Below are 27,998 nucleotides of genomic sequence, written 5' to 3' on the forward strand. Positions count from 1 at the left end.
TGAGGTTGCCTTATATAATCTTTAAAACACCCCGAGTGGATATTCTTACCCACCACACTCCAGAGTGTTAGACACTGAAATTTGGGGAAGACTATTCACTACGTGGCGTGTACTGTTCTACGCCTTGTATAAACATCAACTCCTTTCGTTCTCAAAATAGCCTTAGGAGGCAGATTCTATTATTATCAGCCCCATCTTACAGATTAGGAAATCAAGGCTCAGAGTCTTTAAATATGTTGCCCAATGTCACATGGCTAACAAAGGACATCATCAAATTTCCAACCCAGGCAAATTGGCTCCTGGTTTATCTACTCAACAGCACGAGATGTTGTTTCTGAACAATAGTAGAACACTCAGACTTCACAGCCCATATTCTTAGCTACTTGGCTGTATTACCTCAGTTTTATCATCTCCATTTAAAAAAGGGCAAACAGAAACTCAGAGGTACGAGAATGTAGCGAGGTCACACAACTGATCCATACCTAAACCCATAGGCTATGCCACTTCCTCTTTTTAATAGTGAGAGTTACATTTTCAAATGGAAACCACCACGAATTTGTGTCCACTGGATACTTTATGACAAACGAACAAAAAAATCAAAAGAGCCTGTTGCTACTTCTAAAAACATGCTTGCTAACCCGGCAGGCACAATCTTTCTGCTTAGATTTACACTTTCCCGTGAAATCCATTCGTGGTGATTTGAGATGACTGATGCTTCTACAGAATACATTGGAGATGCACATGTGTACTGAGGATGACATACTTAACACTTTATGATTTTTCTGACATATTTGAAATGTGCATTATGATTTTGACATCTTAAATTTTCATTTGTCACAGAGGGACTCTGGAGTTAGAAAGAGCTGAATCCCTCTGATCCAAATACAAAGGTTTTAAATGAATTACTGCTACCAAAGGCAGAAAAACAGACTTAAAAAAAGAACTGAGATATAGTAATTTTAAATTTGCTCCTTTAAGTATGTAAAGTACCAGAGAAGCACTTAGGTTTTTCACTGAAGGAAAACAAACCCTTATCATTATTTTCTTTACATAAAAAGGCCCATGCATTTAATAAATTTGATACATTTTTAAGGTATGTAATATTGACCCATACTTAATTATTGCAGGTACTACTTCCTATTCAGAAAATATCTTTCCTGCTATTGAACTGCCAACTTGGAGAAAGGGCACACATTATTCCTCCCTAAGCATCTCCTCACAGAAAAGACCATGAATAAAAATGGAGGCAAAGCAGTGACTGACATATTTCTGATTGATTAAAACAAACTACACAATAGGCAAAATGTGCTATTTTTATAACTGTATAGAAGAATAAATATTTTAAGATATAGCACATACTGGCATATTTTAATACATATAAGTATAATGCAAAAACAAATTAATAAATAAAGCACAAATAATATAGTTATATACATTATTATGTTTGCCTAGAAATGTATGCTTGGTCATTGAAAAGTAATATAAATTGTATGCTGGGAAACCAATGCCTCATAAACAGAATTTAACAAATATGCGAGAATATACAGCAAACATATGCATTATCCCTATTATTCTTCTTAACTCTGTAAGGTAGATACTATTATTCCTATTTGACAGTTGAAGAAAATGAGACTAAGAGATGTTATGTAACTTGTCCGAAGTCACAAAGCTGGCAAGTGCCGGAGCAGGGCATTAAACCCACGTGTCTGATTCTAGAGTCTGCTCCTGTAGCCATTTGGATATACTTTTTCCCAAGGGTGAAAAGAAAACTATCTTAAACATTATAAAACTGTGAATTATTTTAAAAGACTAATAATAAAAATGGTAGTAGTAGTAGTAATAATACTTATAGTAGTACTAGTACTAAACACAGGAGAAAGTTCTGGCATCTGGGTTTTAGTTTGCCTTTGAGAACAAGTAAGTTAACTTCCAAAGCCTTCAAGTTCTTAGAGGAAACAAGGGGGCAGAAGAGGGGAAGAGGAAGCAGGATAGGACTAAGAATATGGGTTGTTTATTTTCTTAAAAAATGAAATCCTAGGTCTTTATCTTCAGAATGAAACATTATTCCCAAACGACCATGTAGAACACAATTCTAGTAACCTTTTTCTCACGCTGTGAGCACGAAGACCTGCACAAGTTCGCAGCTGTGGACCACCAGAGGCTGCCTTACCTGTAAATGAAGGGAGCCACCGTGGCAGTGTTGGGGTGGCTGTGGTGCTGCTGCTGAGGCAGGTGGACGGCACCGTTCCCCGTGGTCTGCCCGCTGCCTTGTGCCCCGAGCACAGCACAGGGACCAGCGGGGGAGGCTTGGCTGGCTTCCCTTCCTTCCAAAGAAGCAGGGCAATTGGACGTGCTCGCTTTGTCAGAGGTAACGGGCTTAATTAAGGACTGGGAAGGGCTTCCCTTGGTAGTCCTCAATTTTTCTGACTCTTTGCTCACTGCACTGCCAGGTGAAATGGTTTGCTTTGCTGTTGGCACCTTCGAGCCCGGTTTTGGAATGCCGCTGGAAGAGGGGATTAAGCTTTCTTTCTTGGCTGCTGTCGTCTTGCTACCTTTTGGGATCAAGCTTGCAATTTTAGAGGTCTTTTTTGGAGCCGTCTCCGTCACCTGATCCTTCTCGTCCTTGACTGGTTTTTCAGTGCAAACTTTATTTTTGTCCCTGTTCTTTTCCTCTTTTTCCTTTGGCTGTAGCAAAGATTTTTTATTGCTGAGATTTTTGCTTCCAGCTTTTGGAGGAGCTAATTTAGGTGACACTTTGGGGCTGCTATTGGTTGAGCCACCACTATTCAGACCACTGCTAAAACCTTCCATTTCACCAGATTCAGAAAGGGCATCGTCATCCTTCCCGACATCACTGGGTCCTGAACTGGGAGCCTGTGGGGGGCGTAAAGCAGTCCGGGCATTGACCAGCTTGAATTTTTCAAGCATGGATTTCTGTCCCGAGGGAGCTGTTTTGACCCCATCCGGGGGCTTCAGTCTGTCTGCAGATGGTGTGGGAGAGGTGGCTGGGCTGGGCTGCTTCACCGTCAGCATGGTGGAGGTGGCGCTGTGCTTGACATTCATGGACTTGCTGCGCCAGGGTTTGCTGGCACTTGGAGAAGGGATGGCGGATACAGGGGGCTGCCCAGCAGTGCCAGGGGGCTGTGTGTTACCATTTACACCTGAAGATGGTTGAGGTCCTTTGGAGGAATCTGGACAGGAAGGAAAAAAATAATAAAGAAAAGGTTGATTACTTTTGATCATTTATATCACACCACTGGGTACCTCGAACTACAGATACAGAAAAGTATTTCTCCTGTAAGCTGAAAACAGCCATGCTAGTGGCATCAATCATTCTTGTGATATGACTCTTTTTATACCATATATCAAAAATTCAGGATCTGAGAGCCAGGGATTTTAGAAAACAATTTCTTCCCTTCTAAAATTATTCTAACCGAAATGAACTTTGCTAGTCATAGATATAGAAAGACAAAATACTATCCTTTCCTTAAACAGTTCTTTGTTTTTTTTCCAATTACTTCTGTAGCTCATAGCACTAAACTGGTATTTCAAATAGCCTTACAAAATATGTTGTATGATAAATGTTGAGAAATTACTTTAACCTGCAGGGAGGCTAACTTACTGTTATCTGACTCAATGTGCTTATGAATCATGATTTAGGTCTCAGTTAATATTGTTTCTTTTAATCTGTATTAAAAAAAACATTGAAACCCTGCTTATATGGGTCAGATAACATACCAAGATACACACATACACACACATTATATATATGACATATAAATATACACTATATCTAACATAAAATATATAATATATAATATATTATATATATCACATATTACATATAATTTTAATATATATTTAGATATATTAACTACATATAATTATATAATTCTTATAGCAACCCCATAAGATATGTTTGATAATATTGATATCAATATTATTATATTGATATTATTCTTGTTTCACAAATAAAAAACTGCATAACTTGTTCAAGGTCATTCATCCTGGATTTGAACACAATTCAGAGCTGGTGCTCTTAACTAGTATACCTCCTGAAGTGATGTGAAAAACTTTAAATACTAATAAAAATTTCAAAGTACTTTTGGGGGTCTAGGAAAAAAGGGCTTTTTCCTATGAATACTTTATAATGCATGCATTTACTTCTTTTACTTACTTTCCACTCAGAAATCTCATTATGGTATGAACTGTTTATATTACTGTTCTAACACTGATTAATGCCTGATTAAAAGTCTCATTTTTAAGAATGAAAAATCAAATCAAAAAAGATTTTATAACAGGGAATAGAATAGAAAGAACCGAGCTTGGAGTTTAAAGGCCTCAATATAAATGTTAATTAACATTGAGAAACAGAATAATTCTGGTCATCTACTTTACATTTCATCTACCATAAATGTCTCTTCTCTCATCTTCGTTTTTGAGACATGGAATCATCAATGATTAAATTAGATATTTATGTAACAGAGCCATCATTTAAGACTTTTAACACACTAGAATTCACAAATAAATGCAGAGCTGTCTTTGATTAGATGTCCAATGAAAATATTTTATAAATAATATCCTTTACATAATATTTGGGAAATGGAGCCCATTCAATTTCACCAAATATTCATAGCTATAAAACTGCAATAATTTTATTTTAAATGTTTCTTCAAAATGCAGGAAAAATGATATGTAATCAAGCCAATTTGTAGCAAATACTACTTTTATCCATTTTTCAGAAAAGGAAACTAATACACAAAAAGAGAAAATAAAGAAATTAGAGATGCGAAAAGAGGTTAAATTATTAATTGAGTATTTGTGTGACTTAAGCTTCTCTAAAATAAGTGTCCCTAAAATGATATAATAGAATTGTGAAACTTATATTAACAAGAATAGACAAATGCATTTTAAAGTTAATATTTACTTTTTCTTCCAGATTTTTATTTAAAGTTAGCTAACATGCAATGTAGTATTAGTTTCAGATCTAAGGTTTAGTGATTTATCACTTAAAGAAAATACCCAGTGCTCATGACAAGTGCCCATATTAATATTTCTTTTAAAAAGTGGTATACCCCATTGTGTATATATACCACATCTTCTTGATCCACTCATCAGGTGATGGACATTTAGGCTACATGGCAATGAGAAAGAATGAAATATGGCCATTTGTAGGAAAGTGGATGGACCTTGAGGGTGTCATGCTAAGCGAAATAAGTCAGGCAGAGAAGGACAGATACCATATGTTTGCTCATAGGTCTAACAGGAAAACAGGAGAAACCTAATGGAGGACCAGGGGGAGGGGAAAAGGGAAACAGAGTTGGGGAGAGAGAGGGACACAAAACTTCAGAGACTATTGAATACTGAAAATGAACTGAGGGTTGAAGGGGAAAGGGGAGGGAGGAAAAGAGGTGGTGGTGATGGAGGAGGGCACTTGTGGGGAAGAGCACTGGGTGTTGTATGGAAACCAATTTGACAATAAACTATTTAAAAGAAAAGTGGTATACCAACATTAATTCTAATTCTCATTACCTTTCTATATTTCCATACTTCAACTGGCAAAAGTTAATGTAAGACTGTACATATATACTTTATGTTAAAGCATAATAGTTTACTGAAAAGTCAAAATACTTATATGCCATATTTAAATTGTACAGTCTATGATGATAAATTGATGTTTTTCAATATTCAGGTAACATCTGTAATTGTGTCCATTTCTAGAATATTTGCACAAATCCATTAGGTTCGTACCTAAACACTAAGGTGTTCTGAAAAACAGTAGGAGTATTGACTAACTCAGGACAAACAAATCCACAAGCTTCAAAACAACCAATGTCTCAAATACATTCACTCTCTGTTAATGGATTTCAATCTTTTACTTCAATCTCTTTTAGGTACAGGTAGTTCCACATTTATTTTGCTTACACATTAAGATCCCTTTTGGAGACTGATCATATTTTACCAAAATTTTAATCATTCTTAGTAGCAGAAGGAACACACTGATTACCGGCAGGTAGAAATGCCTACCAAATATTTCTTCAGGATAATTTCTACTTATTAGTCAGGTCTCAACTTTGACCTCACTTCCTCTGGAAAAAAACAACAAACAAATAAAAACCCAGGAACATTATCCCCACCCCCATTTCTGATCATCCTAGCATCAAATCTGGATCAGGTGGCTCCTTTACATTTTTCCATAGCTTATTTCCTGTCATATAACTACTATTACTCCAGTGTAATTGCCTGTTTCCTATACTACACTTTACATTCCATTAAAGCAAAGATCAAGTCTGTTATTATGTACAGAATGTCTAACACCCCAAGTGTTTCACATAGAGGTTCTCAAACTTTAATGTGCACAGAAGTTATCTGGGGATCCTACTGAGTACACACCACATGTGATTCCACAGATCTGCTATAAGTCCTGAGATTCTGCATTTCTAAGAAGCTCCAGATTCTGCTGCTGGTCACATCCCATGTTTCGAGTAGCAAGGGTTGAACAGACTCAGAAATCCTGGCAATTGCTGACATTATCAGTTTTAAAGAATTTGTCCTATGCTAGTACCCAATTTGACTAAATTTGTTAAATGTTCCATAGCAATGCAACATTAATATTCCTTGCTCTCTCAATTTTCAGAACCTCGGCCAGTTCTGTTATTCATGGGATACTTGGCAATTTGTGGCTAGGGCTACTGCAAACAAAAGAAGCCCATCAGATTTTCCTGATGGCCACATATTTAGTGTGTACCTTTTTTATATCTGCGATTCAGTTAAGAAGTCAGGAGACTCCTATTCTTGTGTGCCTGGGAGCTTTAGTGGGAATGGTAGAAAAGAATCCAGCTGGATGCTTCTTAAGTGTTCTGCCATTAGCTAGATAGACTGCTATAGCAGTTCAAGTACAGAGAGGAATTTCAACATCACAACTCTCAAAAATGAGACAGAAGGGACTCCAAATGATGACATCCACATCCAAACCATAGTCGCCATCACAGCAACAGCTGTAAAATTGTTCTCAGATGAGTACACATATATAAGACACTTCTCTAAGCTCAACTCTAAATCCGTCCCCAGCCTGTCTCTATAGAGCAGCAGGGAGGTGCTTCAGGTCTCATTAAGAGGGCAAATCATAGGTTGTTGTGCATCAGGAAGGCACTGGAACAATAAGAGTCTCCCCGGACTCCTCACGATAAAGGTTGCACAACAACAGCTACTGAAACGGCAGGGTCTGTAGCTCCTACAGTGTGGGGGTTGCCACAAATGCTAGTATCTATGCAATTTACATGTTCAATACATCTGGTCTCAAGGATGTATTTCTGAATGCTGATAACTCAGCTTCTGACTGTGAATGGGTTGTTATCTGGATAAAAGGAAAGGAACAGATATCTAATGCACATATTTAAAGGCATTCTTGCAATGGATCTGTCTTGAATTTGCAGAACCGATCTCTGCTTACAGCTCTGGCTTCTCGTCTCTAGTCTCCAAAGAGAAATTTTCAGGGATCCTGGGTGGCTCAGTCAGTTAAGCATCTGACGTTGGGTCAGGCCACGATCTTGCAGTTTGTGAGTTTGCGTCCCAGGTCAGGATCTGTGCTGACAGTGCAGAGCCTGGAGCCTACTTTGGAATCTCTGCCCCTCTCCCACTCATGCCCCGTCTCAGTTTCTCAAAAAATAAATGTTAAAAGAAAATTAAAGACAAATTTTCTTCCACTTGCTCTCCTTTTTTTTCCTCTCCTTCCTCCACCATCATCAACCCCACTACAACCAAATAATATTATTTATCAACTGCTTACTTTTTCCAAGTACTCTGATACATGCTACCACCTTTAAAGCTCTTTGTATATGAGATCTCACTTACACCCATTATAATCTGTAGTATACTTATGATTTCTTTCGTTATAAATGGGAAAGCTGACACTTAAAAAGAGAAAGTAACTTGTTCCAATTCACACATATAGTATAACTCAGAAAAGAGAAAAAGCAAAATTAGGCCTCAGGTTTTTCTGACTCCAAATTTTGGAGGCTTTTCACTCTTTTTTTCCCATATGTTCACTGCATGCCCAGAATTTCTGGGATGGCTCTCTAGAAACCCACATTTGCCACAACAGTGAAGATAATTGGGTAACTCCTTGAAGCATGGTGTCTTTCCTTCTCGAGAAGCAGAATACAAATGGGGAGAATATTCTAGGAGACACTCGCTAGTTGGTACATTACATATTAACTCCTCGGGCACCCTGCTTGCACCATCCTGCCGAGTTGATATACACATAGATTTAATTCACACTCCGAAAACATGTAAATTGACAGAGTTAATTTTTAGTTATCTCATCTTTAAAAAATACCATTGATGACCTGGAAAAAATGCTAATCTAGTTCTAAAATTAATACATGTTGATAACTGAGGCAGTCACACAGCATATGGCTAAGTCTAGATAGAACATGTCTCTGTGGAACTTCAGCTAGCTTTAGAGTTTAGCGCCATGTTGCCAATAGTGCAGTTACCCTGAAAAAAGACCCAGGGATGGTCCTTAACCTATTTACTTCTTCTTCCTCCCTGAAGAGTATGTTGCTTAGAGGGAAGCAAACTAGCTTTCAACTTACAAAGTAACACTAAAATGACAACAATGATGACAATAGCACCATTCATTTTGAAGTATTCACTGTGTAGCAGACCTTGTACCCCTTGATATACAGGATCCCTGCTAAAACCCAGGCAACTTTAGCCTCACAGGTCATTGGGAAAGGAAGAAAATGACTTATCAAAGTGACCATGGCAATTAGTTATTTTAGACTCTCATTTCAACAATGACCTACCAAAATATATTTGAACGTTTTAAAAAGTAAAAAGAAAACAATGTAGGATTCAAATCCAAATATGTTTTGTTACCAACTGGCCCCGTGTTCACCTTACCACACTATCTTCCATAAATGATTGCTTGTGCGATGTTTCAATCATCAACTTTATGATGACGTCACAGAAACACGTACCAGAATCCTAGAGGTGCTATTCATTCTGCACATGCTTATCCTGTACCACTTGCAATGTTACAGTGCCACTTTGTGGAGCTTTGTGAAATTTAGGGAAACTTCTATTTGCCAGTCACTTTTTTTTAAGTATACAATTTATGTGCTGGCATGCATAACATGTGTACACCTCAACATGTGAGCATTTATACATAAGCAAACAACATTCTCAAGTCTATTGATACACATCACCTAATATATGGACCAAATTGTTACCTCATGAACATCCCTAAGATTAACCTGCGATTTTCATTTAACATTATATTTAAGGCTTCTATAAGTATTAAGGAAATAAAGCAAAAAGTCATGGTGGAACACATAATTAAATCTCTAGTAAGGCAATGTAATACATAAAACATAATTGCATTGTCTTGAAAAGAAAACAAAACAGTTTAGTAATGAATAGAGCACATAAGTACTTAAGAACCAAATAGCTATGGTTTTAGCAGTCAAAATTCCAAGACTAATGCAACATTCACATTAAGCTTTACAGTTTTAAAAAGTTCATTTCCAATCCTGTCAAATGGTCAGTATCTGTCATATTAAATCTATGTTGAGTGTCAATGAAAGTGAACACATCCGCACCGGAAGACACTTCATTAGGATCCAGGAGAACAGAAAGGACATCTCTTTAGTAGATACACAGGCACAATGTAAGACTCACTTGGGAGAAACAATAAAAAGATAGCAAAATGCCCTCTGGTACTGTAGCACGTTTCTTAGCAACATAGGAAAACAATTCTCTGCTAACAAACTGTCAAGCAATAATTGCTTACAGATCACATTTCAGGAACTGAATTCCCAATAAAGCTAGGGATATTTACATTCCTAATAATATTACACTGTGTCACCTTTTACATAGTTAATACCCATACTTTATACAACAAGAATGATTTCTTACGATAATTTGCTTTAAGCATATGAAGTGTGTGTCTAAATGAACCCGGGCATCATGTTCATAAGATCCCTGATTTCCACTGAATGGGGCATTTAATTTTTCTTTAAAGCACAGATCTGTCTACAGTGTCTGGGCAAATTGATATCTGCTGGGATCAGAACAGAAAGTTCACCGTCAGTATCTGAATGGCAGACCAATGGAGGAAACGGAACTCTCAGAAGAAATGCTTCTCCACAAACCAAGCTATCTTCATTGTCCTATTTGTTCTGATAAATTTGTTCCCACTTTCAATTTCCAGAGGGTGAGATGGCATTGCCCCCAATTGTAACAAGCCTTCTTTCCCACCTTCTCTTCAAGCAAGCATCGATGGCCATGTTCACTGACATTTAATTCACTTGCTAAAATTCTCTTTTGAAAATTGTTTTATTATTAAAAGTATGTTATACGTATCTTTGGAAGTTTGTGACACTCTACTGATCTTCTTTCATTAGATAAGTCACACGATTTGCAAGTAAGTTAGTTTTACAATGTCATACATGTGAAGAGCTGTGCTTTCACAGGATGTCTCTTAACAGAGAACTGAAACTATTTAAATTGTGAATAAATCTTTATTATCAGTGACAAATTCTAGAGATTCTTCAAGTGTTCAAAAAGAAAATGCAAAGTATACCTTCACTTAGAAGTATTTCAGGGAGCACCTTGCAGATAATTTGGAGAATCCCTCAAGTAAAATATCTTAATTTATCAAATTTAAATAGTACACCTTCTAATAACTAAGGAAAATAATAGCAATTATTTAGAATAGTAAAGTTAGTATTTTCTGAATTCTGTCATTATAATACTGTAGCCTTTGAAAAGTCTTATTTAATGATCCGGTTACTTCATCATATCTGGGATATGTACGCAAACCAGTCTGCGAGAGAGATAACTCATAGCAGAAGGAATCTTACATTTTTATATAAATTATACTATTAATATCCATGACAAAAGGGTAAATAAAACATTCTTATCAAAAAATATATACCACCCTAATAGTCTAAAGAGTAAAATATAGTTTCCTTTGTGACGTTTATTATTGTTTTGTTTTCTCTTATAACTTAAGATAATATTTTAGAAATATAAGACACAATGACACACTGATTGATTTTGAAACACTGAAGGGCACCTGGCTGGCTCAGCAGGGAGAGTGCATGATTCTTGATCTTGGCATTGCAAGTTTGAGCCCCACATTGGGTGTGATTACTTCAAACAAACAAACAAGCAAAATCTTTTAAAGAAAAGAAACATTGATATTGGATGTGTTAATAAAATTGTAACTCCACATTAAGAGAAAATACCATTTAGCAATCATATGATGCAATTTATGTTTCAGTAATTATCGACAGTTTTCAGACATTTAATGCCTATATTGGGCATATTATAAATATGTGTGAAGGTGCGATGATACGCTTTAAATGCTTTAGAATTTTTAGTTAGTTGGAATCAAAAGTAATTGAAAACTCTGGTATTTTGCTGCAGTTACAGACCTGAGGAAATCTGCTTTACATTGTCAGAAACTTCATAATATATGTCATCTATCCCCACCTTGTGGTGGTTGTAAATATTGCTACTTCCTCATTTTGTATTACATACTAGACATATGTAAGAGAGGTTGAATAGCTATGGAAAAATAGAAATGCTGGTCTCCCTTTAGATTTTTACTTTTAGACATTAGAAATACAGAAAATCATTTCACATGACAGAAAAATTCAGATACATGACGATATCAAAATGTTAGCTCATCTAAAAGCATCTCTAAATCTTTGCCAATGTTATCAGTCATTTCTTGCAAAAATATTAGATAATTGTGGAATCTGAGAGTTAGATATATAAACAGTTCATTCAACACATCTCTATGTCTTAACAAACTTTCTCTTAGGATTTAAAAAACACGTATAGGCTCTGTATGCCACTTTCTAGGATAGTCACAAAACAAAGAAGAAAATTGTGGCCTCCCTTTTCCTCAGGAAAACTGTAAGTCTTCAGTAATATTTCTCAGGTTTCTGAATCAGAAGCTTTAGTCTATATTTTAAAGAAATTCCTAACTTATAATTACACATTATTTTCTTCCGTTTATTTCCATTCGATTCAAGAACAGGGGATATTACAGGGAACCAGGCACATTTCTTTGCCTTCAGGAATTTATGTTCTATTCCAACTTTGGATTTTTGTTTGTTTCTTTTAAAATGTTTGTTTGTTTGCTTGTTTATTTATTTATTTATTTATTTATTTATTTATTTATTGAAAGACAGAGAGAGAAGAGAGAAAAAGAAAGAACATGCACCAGCAGGGGAGGGGCAGAAAGAGAGGGAGAGCGAGAACCCCAAGCAGGCTCCTCACTGTCAGGGCAGAGCCCGACTGGGGGCTCCATCTCATGAACCATGAGACCATGACCTGAACCGAAATCAAGAGTCAGACACTTAACCAACTAAGCCTCCCAGACGCTCCTGTTGCAATATTGTTTTAGTAGGTGGGAAATCTTCCCCAAAGTGTCCAATTCATAGGTTACCTGTCAGTTCATGTCCTGTCTAAGAGAAAGCTGTCTAATCAGATAGTCTTAGGAAACATTTTGAAACGATCTAATCTGAGTGATAAACTTCCTATCTCATTGAGTTTGCCTGCTATTCTATTAACTAAGCATATTTGCCACTCACGAACTTTGTGTTTTGTTGCATGGAAGGTTAAACACTGTAAAGAGAAGTTAAAATGATAATGGTTTGAAGAAACCACCACAAAATCCAGCTGAAGGCCTGAAGTCCCTCACACAGTCACACTGCCTACAACGGTGTATGCTCCCGATTCCTCCTGGTTTTGATGTACCCTGCGCATGCTCTCACTTGTACGCATGCCCCACACTGCGATGGATCAAGGTAGCACCTAGTTAGATGCACACTGCACCACAGAGGACTGTATCATCTAGCTAGATATGATTCGCCTGTAACACAGACTTCCACTATGTCTCCTTTCTTCCTGATGATTTGATATTTCTATGCTGCATTCTTTAAGAAAATAAAACCAACATGGATAATCTGTCTCTTTAGGAAAAGCTAAGATCACATTATTTCTGTGCCTGGCTGCTATCAAAGATTAAATATCCATCCTAATTATGTTGCAATTTCTGATGCCCAAAATACTTCTGGCATTTAATGTTAACTGAAGCTAAATATTCAAAGAAGTTTAATATACATTTATCATTTTATAATAAATGTTCATAAAACATGAGAAGAAAAAAAAATGCTATTTATGTGCAACAAGGAGGAAATGTTTTTGGGAAACAGATTTTATACTTGGGTATGTAATTAACCACTTCAGTTTTTAAAAATGTTTTATTTATTTTTGAGAGAGAGAGAGACAGAGACAGAGTGTGAGCAGGGGAGGGGCAGAGGTAGAGGGAGACAGAATCCGAAGCAGGCTCCAGGCTCTGTGCTGACAGAGCCTGAGACCAAGATTGAACCCATGAACCATGAAATCACGATCTGAGCTGAAGTCTGATGCTTAACCAACTGCGGCACACTGACACCCCTATAATTAACCACTTTAGAATGGATGAATATACTTCCTTAAAATGTTCTTTATCTATGAAAAGCCCTGAAGAAAGCGAGAATTCAGGAGGGAGCAGTTAGAAAAGATGAAATTGCATCGGTAAGAACTCCATTCCCAAAGCCATTAACACTGCTCAAATATTGGACTTAGTATGTAAGTTACAAGACTAATTCGCTAGCCTTGTGCCGTAATGATGTAAAAGGGAAACACTTACCTTTTTCATTTCCATTTGCATAATTTGGAGGCTTGTTTTTGTCAATGCTGTTAAAGCTCTGACTTCTCCTATTTAAATTAGAGGCTCCCTGGGCTTTACTGCTGCTGCCTGCAGCTGGTGCCCTAGAGGGACCCGGAAGCCTGAAACAGTATAAAAAAATTACATCATTATTGTATATTACAAAAAGATAGGGGGTAAGAGCTTCTGAGCAGGAAAGCCTTAATAGGAAAAGCACAATACAGGATGTTCTAAAATCTGTTTAGCAGAAAAATGGTGGTTTAAGTGATAAATTGCTGAACACAAGGATTAGGAATCTTCAGAAAAACCTTTCAATAAATCTGCCCTCAAATGATATTAAGAATGCAGAACAATTAGAAATAAAGTAACCTTTAACTAAAAAAGTCACACTTACCATACCCCTGATAAATAAAACGCTGACTGAAAAATACTAAAACAGTTACATGAAAGGCAAGGGAAATAACACAAATTTATTATGTTCTCAGGATATTAATCACCTATTTGCAGTTGTTATTAAGTTGTTCTTTTCAATATATGGGACATTTGTTTTTATCTTAGAGAGCTGTATCCTAAGTTAACTTGATAATAACAAGAAGAATAAAGGTACTGAAAAAACTGCTACTAGCCGATGCTTATTGCATATCTAAGGTAGTAAGCTACTCTAATTAAAACATGGTGCAGAGACAAGGTCATGAGTTAATTTATATTTCACTGGTCTGCCTCAATTTTTTTCTCTAACTGTTTTACTAAAAAAGCACAGAGACTCTAGCTGGTAATCCTACAAGAGTGGCCAACTTATCACACAGGTGATATGACAAGAAAGGATGAAAGTCCCAGGAGAAAAAAATCTCTATGAGCAGAATGACAACGTAAAACCCACCTACAGTAACTTCTGCTATTCTTTGTGTATGGAAGACAGGCCATAAGGACACATAGGCAGGCTGTCTTAAAATTAGGTAAGTTTCATATTAGTTTGTGATTCAGAGTTATTTTACATGGACTAACATTAAATACCAATGTGCATAATTTATTTCATTGAAGTAGTTTCCACAACGAAATTTCAAGTATCGATTATTTCATGAATTGTGCCTAAAATGTACAATCACTATATTTTATTTTATACTATTAATATATTATATATATAATCAACAACCTGTATCAGTTAAAACCAGTAATTAGGAACCAATGTTGGTGTCCTATGTTGTATTTAAAAACTTAATCTTAAAGGAGGTCAGCATCTTTGCCATCATTTGCTGCCATCATGTGAATGTCACAGTGTACTGCTCTGACAATTTCTATTTTAAAAGAAAAAAGAATTCCAGAATTTATGGATGAAGCATTGACATTTTTACTGTTCTCTTACAATAAATTTTTAAAGTGAAATAAAGTTTATATCATTGCTGCACAATACATCACTATTTCAAGATCGATTGTTACTATATTCATATTTTAACTCACCTTTATAATTGAAGTATTATGTCCAAAGATTATTAGGAAACAAAACTCTTAAATACTACAGCTACTTTTAAAAAATCGTAACAGGTATTGCAATATGGAATAAACATCAGAAAAATGTAAGTTATCAGCTTAAAAACAGAAGTTCTGCTTTCTTGGAATACTTGGTCATCAAATGTTGACTGTATTTTGGAGTTTAAATACATATGGCTAATAAATAGTTCCTTCAGCTGTTTTGCCAATTAGAAGTTGTGTCATATACGGGATTGGAACCTTTTTGATGATTCAAGCATTGATTTTTGATCAAATGGATCCACAGGATATATAAGGAGAGCACAATTAACCACAGACACCAAGAGTTTTGAGTACCCATGATAGCACTCTGAAGAAAGAACTCGATTGATTAATTTGGCCAAATATCCCAGTCATAATAAATCTGAGAACCATTTCTGTAGAAACAGCTACAGACTTAGAAAGTTCATTCCAAACTCACATGTATAAACAAGTTTTGTCACAAAACTTGCCCTGCTTGCAATGAAACTTGACCTGTTTCTAGAAAGCAATTAGAATGCATTTTAATCTTTACCGTGACCCATGAAGCCAAATGATCTTCAGTTCTCAGAAGAACAAATTAAAACAAATTAAAAAATCCATTTGCTCTTCTCATTACCCTAATGTGACAGGCAGCCAGAGCTCCAGATCATTCATCAAAGTAATAAAAAGAGAAATTAGAATGAAGCCAAAAAAAGAAAAGAGAGAGAGATGTTCTATTAAATCAAAGCACTTAAAGTATATTTTACATGCATGAGCCTTAGAAGTGGTTATCAAAAATGCCTACTGTACATGACAGGTCACTGTTCTTCACACATCTGAATTCATATCATTTTTCTTACTTTTAATTAAATTCCCTTTACATTTTTCTCTTCAGAATCATTTTAATTACTATGGAAATGAACATAACTTAGAAAACCGGGGCAAGAGGAAAAGAACATACCTCAAGTCAAGGCATCATTAGCAGACCTCATGGTCAAACACTATATAGTAGGTATGATATATTATCAAAGCAGTGATTAGGAAAACACCCCTGAGGTACTCCTCCAGGAGCGAGATGGCACATATAATCACATAATAATCAGGGCTGCAAAACACATTTACTGTGGCTCCACTCGGCTGTACCATCGTGCCTTTGGTAACTTAATGGTTTTAAAAACACACCACTTTCAGCACACAGTTATAAACCGGCATTTTCCATAATGCAGTTATTTACTGTAACAGACAGTCTTTAAAATATGTATGTCATAAAGAAGCAACAATTTAGACTATTGCAGATAAAAGAACAGTCCAGGTTAGCCTGGTGACCTGGCGCTAACCTTCCCACAAATATCTGTCAATATTTCTCAATTCTGCTCCAAAACATGCAGTAATTAATGCATGCCCATCTCAAAAAGCAATTACATTCGAGTTGTGTGACTTCCAGATTCTGTAACTTGGAAAGAATGGAGCCTTCAAAGTAATGTTTTCCTTGACTCTCTCTAAGCCTAGAAGCTAGACTTCAGCCCAGTTATAACAGTATATATAACAAAACTAAAACAGAAGAAGCCAGAACCCATTTAATGATCTAACACAGACATGCTCATTCTTGAGAATGAGTACACAAATCCACTTGGAGGAATTCAGTCCTCTAAAGTTTTCATCCAGAAGTATGTGATTTATGAAAAAAATTTAGAATGATAGGAGAAAATATCACTGGGCAGTTACTTTATTATCACTAACAAGCAATAAATTAGAGATATTAACTGACCTAGTAGGCTTTTTTTGACTGGTTGCAATTCCACTGTGATTAGACTGAGTTGCATATCTGGCTGCCAGACTGTATGAGGAGAAACAGAGAAATTGAATTAAAGAGATTCTTTGAACATGGGAAGAAAGCACAAAATTACAAGAAAACTATGAGTTAATGAAATGCAATTGGAACATGTATAAGCATGTATAAAGAATAAATTAATTAGAAAATTATGATAATGCAACACATATACCATGACCTTTGATTAATGAACACACTATGAAATCATGCTGTGCACCCCTTGTAACAGTGTCATCAATGATGTTAAAATTATGTGTGTGTGATATTGTTCAATTTATTTTAAGGAGGAGTTCATCTCATAAAAAAATCAACCTTCATAAATGATTATGAAAACTTCAGGAAAGCTAAATTCTGACTTCTCATGATAAAAAGATCTTTTTCCCAAAAAGGTTAAAATGAACAGAAAAAGTGTGAGAGTCATGATTTTCTTTAATAAGCTCTTCTAATTTGATGCTTTAACCAAAATACTATCTTGAAAACCAAATGACTAAAATATCTGGTTTCTGACAAATGTAATGTATTTGTCCTAGAATGTTTTAAGGAAGGGAACAATACAAAATGTCTTTCTAAAGAAAGATCTATGAAAATGTTAAATCGATTAATCTCAAGTTAAATTCTTCAAAAACAAGCTCAACAACTGTTAATGACAACCTCTGGGCATTCTTGAATTATAATTCTTAATAATTTTTTAAATGAAAATCTTTGCTCAAAGACACAAATGGAAGCATTATTTAAACTAAGTTCTAAGGAACAGTGAATACTTTGCAAACAAAATGAAATTTTGCACTTGAAGTTAAACTAATTTTGGAATTACCTGAATGTTCTGAAAATTAGTGTTTTTCAGGCTATGGTGAGACCCAGTTAGACCAGAAACATGTTCAGATACCCTGATGGTCATGGATTGATGCCTGAGTGGAGAATCACTTGTCAGGTGAACTGTGAGGACTCTACATGAACCCAGTTGCTGTTCATGCCATTTCCAAGGTCTCCAAGGAAACAGGAAGGACATGGGGGTGTTAAAATCTGGGTAAAAGGGTAAAGGGAGCCCTGATGCGGTTTGTCCAGTTGCTTGGCTGCCAAGTAAAGGGGATTTTAGTCAAGGCACGGAATTCTTACGGTGCTGACATGCTTCCTAAGTTAATCTTGCTCCACTAAGCTAGTTTGTGGTAGGTCCAAGAAGACCTATAGACACTGTCTGGGTAGAAAAGAATAAAACCTGCATAGTTAAGGAGCTTTTCATAGCACTCATTTTTCACATTCGATATCTGAATTATTATTACTTGCACATAATGAAATTTGTGTTCTAATGTCACTGAGCACTGAGACAGCTGGCCACAGCTGCCAAAACTACCTCGAGTGACAATGATATCAGAGAATAATATAAAAATAAACACCAAAGTGTGTGAATGAAATGAAATATTAATTTAAAATCTAAATTTAAAATAAAACACCCAAAGAAGGAACGTTCTTTGTGAACTTTTCAGCCTACTTTGTCAATCTAAGAGAAAGAGACCTACCTCAAGGTTCACTACTATGTCCTATCCTGTACTCTCCAAAATTGAACACACATATGGGCTGGAGAAATGACAGTGAAACAATATATCTTCCTTAAAGGCAGTGCAGCCACCTCATAGGGGCTTCTTCCATGATTTTAAAGCAGTAAAATAATTTCCAGGATGGAAGTGGGTCGGGGAGAAAATCTAGAGAGGTCAACTGACTTGCTAAAATCAGTTTGGATTTATGGTCCACATGTGTTTTCTAATTTATTAGGCGATAATAATATTCTATGTTTGCCTAGATTTTTGTTTCAAACCCTTATATTTTAATCTTTTGACACTTGGCTTCTGTTCTGCTTCCCTTAGGCTTGTGAAACTGTTATGTGAAGAACACAGTTTTCTTGAATTCTGACCGTACTCTAACATCTTGACTATATTTCTCTGCCTTTTGGAATCTTTCTTTCATAGAGTGTAGTACCAGTGAGCTCACTTGATTTACCCACCATCATTCTTACCCATTTTCTCTTTCCTTCAATGGGTCCTTTTCCTTTATTCAGGTCTTAAAGGCATGATTTTTCATATGCCCTTTCTCCTCACACATTTGCATGCACTTTCACTTAGCAATTCATTTCTTACCTGAGATTTTAAGCAAAACCTACTATAAAATAGAATTAATGTGTGCATTCCACTCCCAGCCCTCCATATCAACTGATTACAAGATGCCTGTTTTCATGATCTTCAGAGTCAAGATTTAAACACAATTTTCCTTCTTTTATCCCCCAAGTCTTCATCAGATCCGTCTGCTAATTACCTGATTTCTATTCACAGGGGCTTCATTTTCTTAATCCAATGGGCTTGAAACCTCAATAGTTGACTCCTCTCTTTTTCCTTTTATTTATTGTACATTTGCATCCAGGAGGCTGTCACATGGACTGAGCCTCTATAAATCCATTTGCATCTATGTTCTCTTTCGACTTCCTTGTTTACTGCACTAACTCAAGCCCCAATACTTCCCATAATGCTTATGGCTCCTTTTTTTCTTCTTAATCTTCTGCCTGGCTCTGGCTCTACACTCCGGAGAAAAACACTTTACTACCCTCCCCGCCCCCACAGTGCTTGTAATACCATTTCCCAAGTTTCAGATGCACAAACAGTCTACTAGGTGAGGAGGTACAGCTAATACAATTTATTGGTGAAACAGACACAGGGACATGTAGACACAGCTCTGAGGCAAGACACCGTAGATAAATAGAATCAGAATATCATTAAACTGAGAATTTTTAAAACATCTGGATTAAAGATTGTGTATTTTTTTTTTCCTGGAAAGATTGTCCAACGAGACTTCTTCTAGCTAATGGGTGGTAAAAATATCAGAAACAGAAGCACAAAAGAAATATTGTGAGACTTATTGTCAGTTCTACTAAAACAGTTATCTATCTATCTGTGAAATATCAAGGGAATCCTTTTTATTACTAATATGGGAGACAAGAGGAGGAAACTAGAGGTAATCAAATTTAATTTAAAATAATAATAAAACTCATCTGGTGTTCGAGATCCAGAAAGATCCAAACTCCCAGACCTTCCTAATCTATCGTCAGTGCAAATCCCCATCTTGAACTATAATATCCACTTGTTATAAAAAAAGAAAGCTTCTCAGAGTAAACAGATCCTAATTGTGACTTACACGTTTTTACTAACTGCTAGAACCTTGCCACTCAAAGTGTTGTCCAAAGACCAACAAAACTGGCATCACTCGGGACTTTTTAAAAAATATACTGAGTCTCAGGTCTCATTTACGTTTTAACAGGATTCTTATGCATAATGAAAATGAAAAAGCTACACTCTACAAAATACTCACAAATGTTCAGTCTTGGAGGAAAAAGCCTCTGGTTTCTAAAGTCAAACAGCATTACGTAAACATTTCAAGCCATGCCTCATCCTCTATCCTACAATGGCTTTAGATACTATTGTACCCTCCTTCTAGAAATCTTCACCTCACTTAGCTTTCCGAATGCAACAGCTACCTCTCTAGCCATGCCCCCTTCCCAAATATAGATTGACGATTTCCCCCTACTAAATGTTGTAGTATTACCATGAACATTTTCAAAATTATAATCCTAGGCAACAGGTGATCTATTCCTCTATTCTTTTGATCTCAGTTCTACATTTTATACTCAAATCTCAATCCTAAACTCAGTCTCATTCCTTTCCTAGATGTCATCCTGACATCCCCTAGATATTATACCTGGATCTATCACCTCGGTTTCTCCCTAATATTCCCAAAACGTTCATAACAACTCATTCTCCTTCTTTCAAACTATCCTCTCTCTGACTTTGTCATGTAACTTGACTATCACCATTTTCTCCATTGAACAGTATGGCATTGTCTTCATCATTACCTACTACTTTCCCTGTAAATCATCTGTCTCACAGAGCCTAATAGTACCTGTTCTTTGTTATCAGTCCAAATTTATTTCCAGACAAATCAAATCATTCTTCTCATAATCAAAAGAATGAACTTTCCCAAGACAGAATGAATGACAACCCCTTTTTCTGAAATTGTTGTTGAATCCTCATTGTCCACAGGATAAAATCCAAGCCCTGTGACTTGGTTTACAGTGTTTCAGTATGTCTCCTCAGACTCTTACAGCTTCATCTCCTCTGCACATCTATGCTCTGTATTCTCCACTGTCACCACACCTCTGCTCCTTGTCTACAGGCTCTTCTCCCATGGGCCCATGGCTCTTCACAAGGTTTCCTTCATCTCAAATACCAGTCCTTCTCTTCCCTACATTATAAAATCTTCCTGCTGCTTCAAAGTCCTGCTCAAATGTCACCTTTTGTTGAAGCATCTCTCAAGTTTTCCAGAGTTAGTTTTGTCCTCCCATGGTCCACAGGTCTTAATTCTTCTCTAATTATTAAGTTAACATGGGAATTTACCATGGTATTTGTCTGTGTCTTGAGCAGATTGTATCGATCACTAGGACAGGAATTACGTTATGTCCACTTGTACATTCTTAATTCCTCTCATGGGGTTAGTATATGTTTAATAACTGATTAATTGACCAATTTTAACTATTATTATTAAACAATGATATATTATATCCCTGTCTTTTATGCAGGAGGAATCATTTTAAGAATGGATATATTAGATTCTGGAAAAAAAAAAGAATGGATATATCAGAAGTATATTAAAGGATGGCACAAAAAGACTCATTTTCATGGTGTCCTTAGTAAGTGACCAGCAGTTTACATTTATTTTCTCACTTGTTCCTTACAATAGTCCTGTAAAGGTGAAACTCTCTTCATGACTAAATATGAAACTAAAGATTTTAGAAATTCACTTACCTGTATACATTATACATCTTAAAAATAACAGTACTGAAATTTGAACTTTGGTCTGTTAGGTACTATAGAATCTGTGCTCTATTATACTGTATCATTTTCTTGCAAATTTATTACTAATTGCAATAAATATTTTAATGCTTCTTTTTCTATTAATTCATTGTCTTATAGATTTATATATCCAAGATAATAATAATAATAATCATAATATCATTACTGCTATAAAATAGCAACTCTTCCAGTATCAAAGACACAGACTTTCAAAAGATATTCTTTAGTATTCAGATAAACAATATTAATGATTTAATTCAATGGATCACTTTATATAGAAATCTAGAATAGGCAATAATACAATTTGAGAGAGAAAGATACTTTTTGTACCAAAGCAACTCTTCTCAAAATTCTTCCAAATAGACAAAATCTCTTAAAGTGTTAAGCAATACTTAATCAGAACTAGGAAAGATGGCACAATAATTATAATGTGCCACTCCCATACCCAATGCATCGATGATTAATCAGTCAATTATAGAATTCTTTTCCACTGAGTCCTGTGGTAGCTTCAAAATACTTGGCCAGGATTCAGGCATCTTTATTAATAGAAAGAATTAGAATGAGAATAAAAACTTATTTTAATCTCTTTACTGTCTCATCAAAATATTAAGAAGATTTGAGGGGCTCAGTACAGATTTTTGTTGAAGATTCTATTTCTATTAGAGTTATTAGAGCAGTGGAATTCCACGCAGAAGTAAGAGTTACATAATCTTTAAAATATAATCTTAATCTTTAGTTTTATTTTCAAAAACTAAATTGGACCCATAAATAAAGCACATGTGAATCATTAAAAATTACCAAAACATAATATCTGAGTCTCACACAATCTACCATTCTTTATCACCATCAGCTATTACCAAGTTTCTTCTAAAAAAAAAATCTCAGTTGGAACAACTAATATTTGAATTGTGTTTAGTTATTTTACTTATTATGATAATTAAAATATTTACTTTGATGCTTGAAAATATTTTATTCTTATTTCTTCATTCTACAAATATCCTTTTAACACTCACTACTTGCCCAGTTAGGAACCCAGAGAACCCACAGCAACTTGTTAAGGAATTGAGCATTTGTCCTGATGTAGGAGGGAATACCAAAAGGTTTTGACTGCAGAATAAAGGATAAATTATCAGATTAGAGAGACTCTCTCTTAGATGTGTAAAGGAGGAACTGGAGGAGGAAGAAAGTTGGGATGTTTATCAAGGCTGGAACTAGGAGACCAAATAGGAAATCACTGCTATAACTCAGGCAAGATTTGAGGAGCGTCTGAATGAAACAGAGGCACAGGAAACAGAAGTAAATGATTAATGAGAGGAGTTAATCGTAGCTGTAAGAACTGAAGAAAAGGGAAGATTTTAGGATGACTCCTGGTTCTCTGGCTTGAGTTGCACAGGACAGTCCCATAGATGCAGAGTAGGAAAAGCAGATTGCACATCCCTGGTACAGTGTATGATGGGAAAAAATGAAGACTCAACTTCTAAATCATGTCACTAGTCAGGGTGAACAAATTAACAGGATATACTGGGAAGATAGATACTCAGTAGTAAGTAAATTCATCTTTACAGTGGCGCTAAAGTCAAGATCACTTTGTTATCTTAACATAATGGTTCTCTTATAAGTACATAAACACTTTTGGATGTTGAATGAATGAATAAATTAATTAACTGGACATACCTCAGGGTTTTAAAGTGGCAGGTAGATATAGATATTATGAAATTTAATTCAGTTTTATGTTGTATTTATTCTAACAAGCACATATTTATTGATGGGACCAACAAGTTAATTAATCATTAAAGACTTTTATTGACTGCCTGTATGTATTGGCACGATCCTAGAAAAATTCAACTTGGAAAAATAAGATTTACAAATGCATGGTTCACATGCATGAGAAGTGTAACACTTCAAACCCCTTTCTAAAAAGTATAATTTGATTATTTAACGGAAACTGAATTTACTTCAAGCTTGAAAGGATCAACATGCAAATATTAGACGGGTATATAAAAGTGGTCCATTAAAATTTGCATTTTCTGTGAATTATTAAACTCTAATCTCAGTAGTAAAATCTAGCATATGGGTTAGTAGCACAGGATTTCGACTCGGGCTGCTCTACTTGAATCCTGGCTTAGCTGTTGCTATTCGCTGTGCCTGTTTCCTCATCTGTTAAATGAGGATAATAACTTTACCTACCTCAAGTTTTGATGAGGCTTAAACTGGAAATCACTTTGAAGGGGGTGTGGCTTACATAAGAACTATGATAGTTAAAAAGAAAATTTAGTGGATTAAGATGTACATTTGAGAATCCCTGAATAAACTGAGTCCTCACAGGAAGCTCTATAAATAGTCCAGTGAATTTGGTACAACATAACGTCCTATGTTCCTCAATCTCTAGAATTCCTCTGCTCTCTTGGGCTTGGTCTTCCCAACACCACACTCTTTGGTTCTCATCCATCACTTTTGAGGTACTCCATTCTTAATCTTAAATCCCATAAGCATGGGCCTCTCAGTAGAGTAGTTGGGCTTTGAACCCTGGCTCTCCGTCTCCAAATTTATAATAACATGGGGACAATGATTTATTGAAAACAAATTAAGTCCCTTTCTCCCTCCAATATCTCTGGATACTACTCTTCTTGTTTCCTGAACTCAACAGTATGAATTCCTGTGGGTCCCAGAAAGACATCCAAGAAACACCATTCCCAAAACAACATTAACAGGGGGAGACTTTCAAAACCCATAATTCTCAACACCGTGCATAATCCAAAGTGTGTCAATTAGAGAATTTAATTAATGTCCATTTTTAATATAGTGGTTAGATGAAAATATAGTTTTGATGTGCTTATAAAATACAGTAAATTTACTTTAATGTTTCAACTAGAGTTCTGTTTTAGATTTGTATTCTAGATTTCACAACTGATTTGAAAGACAAGGAAAACATCTCAAAAATTGAGACATTCCTCAATAACAACAAAAACAATTTGCCTCTACGAAGATACCAAATAAGCTACCATAACTCCAAATATATTGCAAAACAGAACATTCTCTTAAATGCGGTTGCCAGAAGTTTGCTGAGACCTCCCTTTTCCCCCTAGCTTTATCCTTTTTCCCTGACTAATCTCTTCCATTTCTATTGTTTCAATCAATAAACACAGTTAAGCAAAGCTCCCATGTCTGCATCTCTGGCCCTGATTTCTCTCTTGGGCTCCGGAGCCACACACAAGACACCGCCACCTAGAGGTCCCACTGAAATATCAAACTGAAGGCCGACGCTGAACTTTCTTCTCGCTATTTCCTTCTTTTCATCTGTTTTGAGGATTGTATTATTTTTTTTACTAAAATATATCACTATCCAATGAGTCAAAAAATAAAAGAAAGAAAGAATCATGATAATTTTCTTTCACCCTTATCTCCAAGGATGAATCCCCAAGCCCATTTCCTAGTCAGAACCTTGTGTCTATTAACTTTACACTGTTCACTTTCCTGCCACTGTAGCTGCAGGGTCCCTTCCACACCCAAAGTACATCTTCTTTCTATTCTGTTACCAAGGTCATATTCCTAAATTATAAACGGCATCATATTTTCTCTGCTAAAAAAATCTCCAAGATAATTATCTTTTATGTTCAAGAAATGAGTCCCCACTCTTAGACATAACATCCAAAGCCTCCATAAATTGACCTCTGCCTGCTTCTCTAGTCTTATCTCTCATCACACCTTGTTGCCATTTAAACATGGTAATTTAGTGGCAATTTAAACGATAATAAATTCTTTGATGCTCCTTTCATTAAGAGGTGAAATCTTTGTTCCACTGACACTCTCCTTGAATCTGGGTGGGCCTGTCACGCCATCGACCAATAGGGCACCACGTGAGAAGTACAATGCCTTTGTGACTGCCATGCTGGGGAAGCTTTGTGTAAGCACTATTCCAGTCAAGCTGCCAGACACATTGAGTGAAAAAGTCACCTTGGAAGTAGATTCTCCAGCCACAGATGTTTTGCCTCCCAGCAGTCTATGACACCCCAACCACTCCACCCTTCCCTGTAGAGGTCCTGAACACCATGGACCAGAGACAAACCATCTCCACTGTGCCTGACTCCCAGGCTCAGAAAAATCCATGATTATAATCAAATGGTTACTGATTTGCACATCTATATTTAGGATATTTTTTTGGACAGTAATGGATACTCAGAACACACTTCTATGTACATTTTTTCCTTGTCCACATACTTGCTGTTTCCTAAATATAAATGGCATTTAATTCATCAGTGACTTCATATGGGCTCTTTCCTCTAACTGCGGTCACTGAGTAACTCTGTTGGATTAGTTAGCATACCTGATTGAACTATCTGTTTAAATATCTAGGTCTTCTATTACACTGTCAGCAATTTGAATGGTAAAATCATCACCACATCTCAACCAAACATCTATCATAATTCTTGGAACACGGTGGGGGCTGACTGTTTGCTAAAAGGTCTCAGCTGAAATTTCAAATCACCAATGAAAGAGACCACTGGGCTCTAATGTGATATACGAAGAATCATTAGGAACAATATTATTTTTCATTAAAATATTTCATTTCATTTCCATATGGTGTTCATTGACTAAGCCCAATTGCACAGTGATGGACTCATTAAAACATAAAAATCAAGCACAAAGGAGTTAAAGTGTATGTACTTAATACAAGTATAATTGAATGTTTATTAAGCAAGGTAAACTATAAAGGCAATTTTTCATCTATATACATTCTTATAACTCCTCATCTGTATTAAGAAACATAGAGAAAATTATTTTAGAACCGCCCTTTATTCCTCTCTTGTCTGTTTACCAGTAAGACTTAGAGCCACACAAACATATTATGAGCACAAATCCCTCTACAGAATCCTTATGCAGTCAGATATTTTATGATTTTGGTTCTCAAAGAAAGAGAAAAACACACTTAATCATAACATCACATTTGTCTCTTTAACAGCACTATTCTCAAAGGACCAAGGAGGACTACGAAAAAATCACAAAATAGGAGGTAAGAAATTTCTTGGATATGGGTTTTAGTGGACACTTTATAAATCCCAAATGTACTTTTATTGGTATCATCCTAAAAAGTTAGAAATGATTCCCTTATAAATACACTGAAAATAGCTTGAGCTTTGGAAGAAGTCACCCAACATATATTATAATTAAGTACATAGGAAGAAAGTCTTAAAAGATTTTTAGACAACAGTAGACATAGCAAAATAACAAGTTTTAAAGATAATAAAACACATCCACTAACATTTTAAGACTGAGTTAGATTAAAATATATACCCTTATATATGGTATAATTGCTAAGAGTAAATATAAAACCACACATCCAGCATTAAGATTCAAAGAATTCTCTAAACCAAATTCTTCCTTCAGTATAAAGTTTTTCCCTTTTATAGGATTCTTGTGCAGTGTTACAGCTAATAGCTCTAAAAAAGAGGGAGGTGTTCAACCACTTCTGCAAAAATATCTTTTGCGCCTCAAAACCAAGTGTGTTCCTTCAGAAATATTTACATTCTGCGACAACTATACTTACCATCAGAGGATGGGATAAAAATACTGTCTCTATGCTTCAATTTTGCTGAGACATTACTGCCTACAGTTCTTGCCTAATCCATAGATGCATCAGAAACTTAGCTTTCGTCAACATGTGTTTCTTTTTAGTAGCTGGGTGGCTGAAATATCATCCTGATTATATGTGAGACAGGTTACTATGATAACTTATCCCATTAGTGAAATATGACATGTAAATAGATTATAACCTCTGTGTTATCTTAAATTTCAACTGACAGTTAATAAGGCCACCTGCATGGTCTACTTTTGTGGGATCTCAAAACGGTAACTAGAGAGGGAGATGCCTGTGTAAGATATTACCGCATTAAAGTCTCATGCTCTTTCAGGAATGCAGGACTTCAAGATACAGGGCAACTCAGGAAGCCAGGCTCATATTTCTCTCACAATCTTACCATAAATAAAATTTCCCAACAATTCTTGTACTTACACATAGGTCAAAGCACTATCATGCTCCAGGGAACTTTTCCACTTA

The 27,998-nt window shown here is 35.8% G+C and overlaps 1 protein-coding gene across 1 annotated transcript in view; it reads right to left on the minus strand.

Moving 5' to 3' along the window:
- Positions 1–27,998, minus strand: part of NAV3 (neuron navigator 3) — an 821,156-nt gene that overhangs the window by 194,796 nt on the left and 598,362 nt on the right. Inside the window, exons 7-9 of the mRNA XM_029954939.1 lie at positions 16,989–17,057; positions 13,715–13,854; positions 2,171–3,191 (exon numbers count right to left, since the gene is read on the minus strand). Of these exons, the coding sequence (XP_029810799.1) occupies positions 2,171–3,191; positions 13,715–13,854; positions 16,989–17,057 (1,230 nt within the window). The remainder of the gene's footprint in view (positions 1–2,170; positions 3,192–13,714; positions 13,855–16,988; positions 17,058–27,998) is intronic.

Source organism: Suricata suricatta, chromosome 10 (assembly GCF_006229205.1).
Source record: "Suricata suricatta isolate VVHF042 chromosome 10, meerkat_22Aug2017_6uvM2_HiC, whole genome shotgun sequence".
Classification (NCBI taxonomy): Eukaryota; Metazoa; Chordata; class Mammalia; order Carnivora; family Herpestidae; genus Suricata; species Suricata suricatta.